The sequence below is a fragment of the Herpailurus yagouaroundi genome, unplaced genomic scaffold (genome assembly GCF_014898765.1).
Source record: "Herpailurus yagouaroundi ecotype Mexico unplaced genomic scaffold, PumYag 163, whole genome shotgun sequence".
NCBI lineage: Eukaryota > Metazoa > Chordata > Mammalia > Carnivora > Felidae > Herpailurus > Herpailurus yagouaroundi.
The window spans coordinates 18406609-18416188 of NW_024412404.1; the positions used below are offsets into that span (position 1 = coordinate 18406609).

The following is a 9580-nucleotide window of genomic DNA, read 5'->3' on the forward strand; positions in this document are numbered from 1 at the left end:
CGGACGGGCGGCTCTTACCTCCTCAGGGAGAGGGCACACTGGTGCTGCAGCTGGATGGCCGTGTCCCTCTGCTGAGTCAGCATCTCCGTCTGCTTCAGCAGACGCTGGTTCTCCTCCTCCAGCTGTTCCAGGCGGCTCAGGTCGGAGTTGTGGATGGCAACTTTCTCGCTGTACCTCTTCCGCAGGGCATCATAGTCCTTCTTGACCACCTCCAGCTTGTCCATGGCCGTGTCGTACAGTTTATTGAGAATTTCTGACGACCCGTTGTGTTTCAACACCTAGGGACCAGAGAGACACACTTACCAAGGACCTGAGGACAGGAGGAAGGGCGGGCTCGCCACTGTCCTCCGTCCAGGGGTATTACTGCTGACAAAGGAGGGGAGGCCACACCTTCTGGCCTTTGGGAGGCTCGAGATGTGATTCCACAGGCCTCTCAATCACACTGGCCAATTCACTCACTCACAAATATTTCCGAAGAGGGAGAAAGGAGTTACTGTTGCAGCCCCGAGACGTCTATCCTTAGAAAGACCTGCTTACAAGCTGACTCTTGGCTGGCAGCTGGGAACTTCAATGGCAAGCAGTCCCCTACACTCATGTAAAACGTTCCTCAAGGCGATGAGGGGGTCCCCGTGCCTGGACTGGACAGAGCGTGGCTTAGGCTGAGCACGTGTTTTCTCCTGGGAGTCCAGAATTTCAGTACATGCTCAGCAGAGGGTGCCTGTACGGCCAGACCCCACTAAAACCCCGGGGCAGGGAGTAGGTCACAATTCAATGACAGAAGAATTAAGCGTGTCCCATGTGACTCCGCAGGGGAGGACTCTCAGAAACTCGCAAAGTCCTCTGGACTTTGTCCCACGCACCTCTTCCCTTTGTTGATTTTGCTTTGGATCCTTTCACTGAAATTTTTAGCCCTGGGTGTGATTATATGCCGAGTCTTATACATCCTCCTAGCAAATCACGAAACCTGGGGGGAGATGTTGAGGACCCCCAGTACAAGTACCTAACATATTCTAGATGCCGGTGATGCTGAACAGGTCATGTAAAGACTGTGACCTAGGGACCTTTTATCCTCATGGGCAGAAACAAACACAAAGAGACAAGTAGAGAGGTAGAGAGAGTTATCATTATAAAAATAATAACTAAAATAACTTCAGATCATAATCAGGGCTACTAAGAAAATATAGAGGGGCTAAGGCTTAAGGAGGCCTCTCTAAGAAGGTGACTTCTGAGCTTGGATGCAAATGAAGAGCAGCAGCTAGAGCACACAGAGGTGAACAAGTGCAAAGGCCCTGAGGCAGGGACCAGCACACATGGTCTAGGCACAAAGAGAAGAGAAGGGCAGGGCTCCAGTCAGAGCCCCACAAACAAGGCTGAAGTGAAAAGAGGATGCAGAAGTGGGCACAGCTCCAAAGCTCACAGCAAGCAAAAACTGTACCCTGAGCGAGATGGGAACCATGCAAGGCTTGTAAGCAAGAGGATGGTCTACTCTGAATTACAGGTACTGAAGTTCACTCGAGGTGCTGCTCTAAAGGGTAAACAGCAAGATGAGTTCATTAGTTGCCAGGGGCCTTCTGACTTCTGCTAAGCACGACAGGGGATCTGAGCCCTTGGGTGGGTCACTCCACATCTCTGGATTCCAGTTTCCTTGCTCCTCCAATGATAGGACTCAACCAGCAAAGCTCGCTTAACTCTTCCGACTGCAACACACCAGGTGTCATCTGCGTATTCAGTGTGGACCCAGGGTTATCAGATTTTCGCAGCACCAAGAACCAGAAGAAGCTAGGATACCGACCGCTCCCTTGGAAGGGAATGTCCACTCTCAATAAACATGACAAATGAGAGCCAGAAGTCAGAATCCCAGAGACAAGGAAGGTGAGTCTGTTCCCCTAAGATGTAAGCCCTAGCTCCCAGGATCGCAGACATCAGAGAGGAAGGGCACCCCACAAATCTGCCCATTCGGGGCAGTTACTCTTGTTGCTCCCTTTTTTCCTAGTTGGCTTCCTTATTTTCTTCTTTCAAGCAAAACTCTTTCCTGCAAAGGAAATCTCACAAGGCAAGGACACTGAAATACAAACTCATTTTTAAAAACCAGTAATAGGGGCGCCTGGGTGGCTCAGTCGGTTAAGCCTCTGACTTCGGCTCAGGTCATGATCTCTCAGTTCGTGAGTTCAAGACCCACGTCGGGCTCTGTGCTGACAGCTCGGAGCCTGGAGCCTGCTTAAGATTCTCTGTCTCCCTCTCTCTCTGACCCTCCCCCATTCATGCTCTGTCTCTGTCTCAAAAATAAATAAATGTTAAAAAAAAAAAATTGGGATGGTGCCTGGGTGGCTCAGTCGGTTGAGCATCTGACTTTAGCTCAGGTCATGATCTCACAGCTCATGAGTTCAAGCCCCGTGTCGGGCTCTGTGCTGACAGCTCGGAGCCTGGAGCCTGCTTCAGATTCTGTGTCTCCCTCTCTCTCTGCCCCTCCCCCACTCACTTGCATGCACTCTCTCTGTCTCTGTCTCTGTCTCTCTCTCTCTCAAAAATAAATAAACATTAAAAAAATTAAAATTAGATTAAATTAAAAAGCAATAATAGGTTATTTGGCAGTTAAAATCCTTTTAATGTTTATTTATTTTAGAGAGAGAGAGAGAGAGAAAAAAAACCAACATGAGTGGGTTTTAAAGTACTCACCACCCAGCTCTAATCCTGCTATCTTGTCACATGTCTCGAACTGTTCTCCCAAGAAATAAAGCATTATGGGTGTTGCTAAAGTCCCCACCACATTCTTCCTCTATCCAGCACCCCCCCTTCCCCTCCTGAATCAATCACTCCCCTAAATTTGCTGCCACGCATCTCCATGCACGATACTTTATTCATTCTCCCTATTATTCATAAAAATCTCTTATGGTATCATACCATGTGTTCTCCTTTTTATTCAATGTTGCTTTTGAGATGCGGTCAAGCAACGCAAGTAGGATTTCACTACATGAACACATCTGCGTTCTTTGCCTGTTTGTTGGAAGTTTACATGGCCATAACAGTCTTCACCATTTTCTTACATTTTTAAGTGTCCATTTCAGTAGTGTTACGTATATCCATACCGTTGTGTGACCCACCTCCACAACTTTTTCATCTTGCAAAACTGAAACTCAATCCCCATTAACAACAGCCCCCCCCATCACCCTCTCCCCTCAGCCCCAGGAGCCTCCCTTCTGTATTCTCTCTCTCTGAATCTGACAACTCTAAGCACCTCATACAAATGGAATCATGTAGTATTTCTCTTTTTGTGATGGATTGACTTCCTTTAGCAGAATGCCTTCAGGGTTCATCCATGCCATAGTATGTGACAGAGATTCCTTCCTTTTTAAAGGTGGATAATATTCCAGGGTAGATATTTACTACATTTTGTTTATCTATTCATTTGTCAAAAACACTTGGGTTGTCTCTACCTCTTGGCTATTGGGAAAGTTAGATTTTTTTATAGTATTGCTAATTTCATAGACAAGTAAGAGCTCTTTTAACTCCCATCCCCAAATGACTGGAAAGACAGAGCAATTCTCCTTATGACTCCTGCTTACTGACTACACACATCTTCTCGTCTATCAACTGCCTGTCTGTATCTTTGATTTTCCTTCTTCCCTCCTTCCCAACCCACCCCTCTCTCTCCTCTTCTTGTAGGACTTATTTTTAAATTCCAGACACTAATCCTTTCCCTGTTATATTTATTACAAAATCTTCTCCCAGTATATGACTTATGTTATACCACAGTTTCCCATTTTGATACAGTAAAATCTATCAATCATTTCCTCTACAGTTTGGGCTTTGGTTGTTTTATTGAAGAAGCTCCTTCCTACCTTGAGATCACAAAGATACTCTCCAATTATTTTTATCTAAAAAGTTTTAGTTTTACTTTTCACATTTAAATCTTTCAACTACAGGGGCGCCTGGGTGGCGCAGTCGGTTAAGCTTCCGACTTCAGCCAGGTCACGATCTCGCGGTCCGTGAGTTCGAGCCCCGCGTCAGGCTCTGGGCTGATGGCTCGGAGCCTGGAGCCTGTTTCCGATTCTGTGTCTCCCTCTCTCTCTGCCCCTCCCCCGTTCATGCTCTGTCTCTCTCTGTCCCAAAAATAAATAAACGTTGAAAAAAAAAAAAATTTAAATCTTTCAACTACATGGAATATTTTTTTTTTTCTGCACATTGTGAGATGGAGATATAACATTATTCTTTTCCATAAGCTACCAAATAAGAACTGAGCCCCTGAGTCCAGGACAAACTGAGGATACCAGAAGGTATCCAGGTGCAGGCAGTGAGGCCTGGAGGACACCAAGCACATCACCCAATGCAGTGCCCACAAGTGAGGGGTGAGAAAAATGTCCCACAAGGACTCATACCCACACAGGCCCAGGACACAAAGAGAGAAAGGAAGAGTTCTGACTTCTGCGTCAATCGGTGCCTCCACCAGTGACTGGAAAAGGTCCAGCTTTTAGACTGGAGTGTCCCGACTTGTGGACAGTACCTCAAACATTCCAATTAAAAATAACTTCAAATGTGGCACAAGAACAGACACTCAGATCAATGGAACAGAATAGAGAACCCAGAAATGGACCCACAAATGTATGGCCAAATAATCTTTGACAAAGCAGAAAAGAATATTCAATGGAATAAAGACAGTGTCTTCAGCAAGTGGTGCTGGGAAAACTGGACAGCGACATGCAGAAGAATGAACCTGGACCACTTTCTTACACCATACACAAAAATAAACTCAAAATGGATGAAAGACCTCAACGTAAGACAGGAAGCCATCAAAATCCTCGAGGAGAAAGCAGGCAAAAAACCTCTCTGATCTTGGCCACAGCAACTTCTTACTCAACATGTCTCCAGAGGCAAGGGAAACAAAAGCAAAAATGAACTACTGGGACCTCATCAGACTAAAAAGCTTCTGCACAGGGAAGGAAACAATCAGCAAAACTAAAAGGCAACCGACAGAATGGGAGAAGATATTTGCAAACGACATACCAGATAAAGGGTTAGTATCCAAATCTATAAAGTACTTATCAAACTCAACACCCAAAAAACAAATAATCCAGTGAAGAAATGGGCAAAAACATGCATAGACACTACTCCAAAGAGGACATCCAGATGGCCAACTGACACATGAAAAAATGCTCAACGTCACTCATCATCAGGGAAACACAAATCAAAACCACCATGAGATACCACCTCACACCTGTCAGAATGGCTAACATGAACAATGCAGGCAACAACAGATGTTGGCGAGGATGCAGAGAAAGAGGGTCTCTTTTGCATTGTTGGTGGGAATGCAAGCTGGTGCAGCCACTCTGGAAAACAGTATGGAGGTTCCTCAAAAAACTAAAAATAGAACTACCCTACGACCCAGCAATTACACTACTAGGCATTTATCTAAGGGATACAGGTGTGCTGTTTCGAAGGGACACGTGCACCCCCATGTTTATAGCAGCACTATCAACAACAGCCAAAGTATGGAAAGAGCCCAAATGTCCATTGATGGACGAATGGATAAAGAAGATGTGGTATATATATACAATGGAGTATTACTCGGCAATCAAAAAAAATGAAATCTTGCCATTTGCAACTATGTGGATGGAACTGGAGGGTATTATGCTAAGTGAAATTAGTCAGAGAAAGACAAAAATCATATGACTTCACTCATATGAGGACTTTAAGAGACAAAACAGATGAACATAAGGGAAGGGAAACAAAAATCATATAAAAACAGGGAGCGGGACAAAACAGAAGAGACTCAGAAATATGGAGACCAAACAGAGGGTTGCTGGAGGGGTTGTGGGAGGGGGGATGGGCTAAATGGGTAAGGGGCACTAAGGAATCCACTCCTGAAATCATTGTCTCACTATATGCTAATTTGGATGTAAATTTTAAAAAATAAAGTTAAAAAAAATTACTTCAAACGTTTTACTCTCGCAACATCCCCTCAGCCAGGTGAGAACCCCACTGGCTCCAAAAGCATCCAGTGGCTTCTGCAGAACAAAGGCACTGCTGCCATTCCTGGGCTTTCCCACAAGGTGGCAGCCCTGGGCAGACCAGCAGCATGCTCTCCTCAGCTGCCTCGTCCTCCAAGCCTCCTCAAGAAAGCGGCTAGCTCTAAAGGCAGCCTTGGCACAGCACAAAGGGTTTTGGGCCATGGTATCTTCACGAGTCCGCAACAGAATCTGGAGTCGACACTGTGGGGCCTTTCTTCCTAGGGCAATAGCCCCCAAATGCCCTAACCATAAGGAGCTTGGATGAAAGCCTGTGTGACAGTCCAGTGCAGTGAACCGGCTGCCAGGATGGGTCACAAGTTCCCAGAGAGACGGCGTCAGTCAGGGAAAATCCCGAGCAGATCCCGGAATCCTTTCTGATGCTCACTCCCAGCCTGAGCTGAGTGGTGGGATCCAGGCTGTGTTGTTTCAGCCGCAGCCCAGCACCACAGGTGACCACTGTGCAAGACCAGATCTTGCTTATTATGAGCTGAAATCCACCTTCCTCGACTTCTACCCTCTCATTCTCGTTCTAGCCCTAAGTCATGTAGAATAATTCCTTTCCCGACAGACAGCTTCCACTCAAAGAGGCTAGCAGGCCCCCAAATACTTCTCAACTTTCCTCTACAAACAAGGCTCAGAATCATGCCTGGGGGAATGTGATCAAAAGCCTCTGAAGAAGTTTGGGAAAATCATGGCCACAGTTAACTCCAGAGAATTTGAAAAGCCATCCTATCTATTAGTGCAGAATTTTTCCTTTTCATAATCAGAAGACTATGGTCTTATTAGATAGACAGCTTGACCTACGTACACGCCTGCACACACAGTGCTTAGCTTCCCAGCAAGACTAATGCAATTCCCAGTGAGAGAGAATACCTAAATTCAGTCCAGCATTCTAAGATGAGACGGGCAGGAATGTTCTCGTCTCAGGCAGGCGACTCTCCCAGCCCTCGAGGACCGGGGAGGAAGTGGCCCAGGGGAGGGGCAAAGCCAGGGTCTGGTTCCATCCACACAGCAGGACCAGGCCGCTGGGCTGCACCCCACAGGGAGGCCGATGAGAGAACTGCCCTCATCCCTACACTGGTCAGGAACACTAGTTTTGCTGGGCTTCTGTGAGGCCTGCCCATCAGAAACTGAGAAATACCCCTTTCTCGGGATATCTGAGAAAAGAAGTCAACTTTCAGGAGTCACCAAAAGCTGCGGTGGGGGGAGTGACTTCCCTGTTGTCTGTAGTTTTTCTTTTCTAACCAAAGAGCGCGTGTCACCGCAGTAAAGAAGCAGACACTGCTCCCCCAGCCAAGGCTTGACAACCTCTGCCCAGGATCTCTTGGGCAACCAAGAAGAATCCAGATGGCGCATTCTGACTGCGGCACCTGGAGATGGGCCGGCCAGGCTGCAAGCCTCCCCCGACACACAGGCATGTGGACACACGCACGCGCACAGGGAAAGTGGGAGAGCCCGTGCCGCCCCTCCCCGCCAGGCCTGCCTCATTTCCTCGGAGATAAATCATGCAGAGGGCTGGGGAGCCCCACAAATCCCTCAAGCAAACACGCAAGTCAAACAGCACCATTTACCCCGCAAGGGCCTCTTCAAGTTAACAAGGCGTGGGAGGAGCCAGGCAACAAAACCAGCCTTGTCCAGCGAGGTCAACCTTTGCCCTCGGGCCCTGTGGGGAGGAAACCTGTGGCCACCCCCGTGTCCCTTGCTCCCCCACTTCCTCAGCTGCTGGCCTACCCAAGAATGAGCTTCGCCTCAGTCCTGGTGAAGGTGAGGCAGCCCAGGCTGAGGACAGCACGTGGTCCTGGCAGTTCAGAGATGTCCCCTCACCCCCACCCCCACGGCAGCCAGCCTCCTTTCCTGATGGGGTCCCAAGGTGGCACTTGCCAAGGGACCCCAGTCCAGCAGGCCAGAAGTGGGGAAACCTACTGACCGTTGTAATAAACTGCCCCTCCACCCCCCGCAAGGGTCACAGCTGTAGGAAAGGACAAGAGAACAAGACATGGGCTGGAGGGGTCAGGGAGAAAACCTTCCCATGTCATCTGCGGGAAGAACAGGAAAGGGGAGGAAGGGAAAGAATAATCTCAGTCCGGATGTTTGTTCAAGCTGTAAAAGTCCTCAGGAAAGTCAGAGAACGGGAGGCAATGAAACTTTATGCCTCATGAGGGCAGACATTTTTTTTACGACAAGGTGGCAACTGGAGTCTTGTTTTCAAGATATAATTCGTATGCTGCACAATTCACCCTTTAAAGTGCACAAGTCAGCGGAGTTGGTGTATTCACAAGGTCGTAAACCCACAAGGTTGTGTAGTGACGACCGCGACGTAATCCCAGAACACTGTCATCCCCTCGAAAGGAAACCCATGCCCGTTAGCACTCACCTCCCTCCTCCCAATCCTCTGGCCCAGACAACTCCTCGTCTACGATCAGTCCCTGTGGGGTCCCCTGTTCCGGACATTTCATATAAATGAAATCATACACCATGTGGTCTTTCTGTGACTGGCTTCTTTCACTTAGCGCCACGTTTTCAAGGTTTATCCGTAGAGCGGTAGGTATCAGCACATCATTCATTCTTATGCCGAATGACATTCCACTGTAGAGAATACACTGTGTTTTATTTACCCGTCCATCAGTCGGTGGACATCCGGACTGTTTCCACTTCTTGGCTGTTCCGAACGATGCCGCTATGGACATTCCCATTACCGGTTTTTGTGTCAACATGTGTTTTCAATTCTCTCGGGTATACACCTCGAGGTGGAACTGCTGGGTCACACGGGAACTGTACGTTTAACACTTTGAGGAGCTGCCAAGCTGACGGCAAAAGTGGCCCCTTTTACATCCTGCCCAGCCGTGTATGGGGGCGTGGCCACTACTCCACAGCCTCCATGAGAGGAGACTGCAGTCCAGCACTGATGGGACTAGAATAAAAGCGACGATAGCAAGCATCCATGGAGCGCTTCACACACGCAGGTACACAGTGCCACTGCTTTATATGCAACATCTAATCTCCAGGACAGACGACCACAGGAGATGAGGTCTGCCTCCCTGAACAAGTCCCCCTCTGCCACTTTCTGGAAAGACCATGGGGCTTCCCCTTAGGCTAAGATGGAGCCAGCAACACATCTGGAATGAGAAATCGCTCACAGAAAAATAAAATCCAAGCCAAACCCAAGGTGAAAGGCTAACTGAGCCAAATTTAAACCAGGGTGGGAAAATGTCCACAAATAAGTGAGCAAGGAGACAGTGGGGTGAAGGTAAAGGCAGGGAGGGACGGCCTGCCCTCAGACTGGGGCGGCCAGCACTCCCAGCCCCCCGGGGCAGAGAAGGCACACCAAACCCTCATCCAGGGCTATCATCCCTGCCTCTTGCTGTGGTTTCACACTGCCATAAGAGGGAGTTAGCAAAAACAGAAAGGGAGGCAAGTAGAATGAACCTAGGACATTGTTGTATTGGACTATAACTGGGAGTGTGAGATTTTCAAGATATATATATTGAATATAAGGGGGGGGGAGAGTCATGGAAATGGAGATGTAATGGGGGGGGGGTGGTGATGGAGTACTCAGATATTCCCTATTCTGGCCA

The 9580-nt window shown here is 48.1% G+C and overlaps 1 protein-coding gene across 2 annotated transcripts in view; it reads right to left on the reverse strand.

Moving 5' to 3' along the window:
- The window catches only part of DLG5 (discs large MAGUK scaffold protein 5), a 127762-nt gene that overhangs the window by 50166 nt on the left and 68016 nt on the right, over positions 1-9580 (reverse strand). For both annotated transcript variants that reach the window (XM_040485540.1, XM_040485539.1), the window contains one exon: positions 19-278. In XM_040485540.1, coding sequence (XP_040341474.1) covers positions 19-278 — 260 coding nt within the window. The remainder of the gene's footprint in view (positions 1-18; positions 279-9580) is intronic.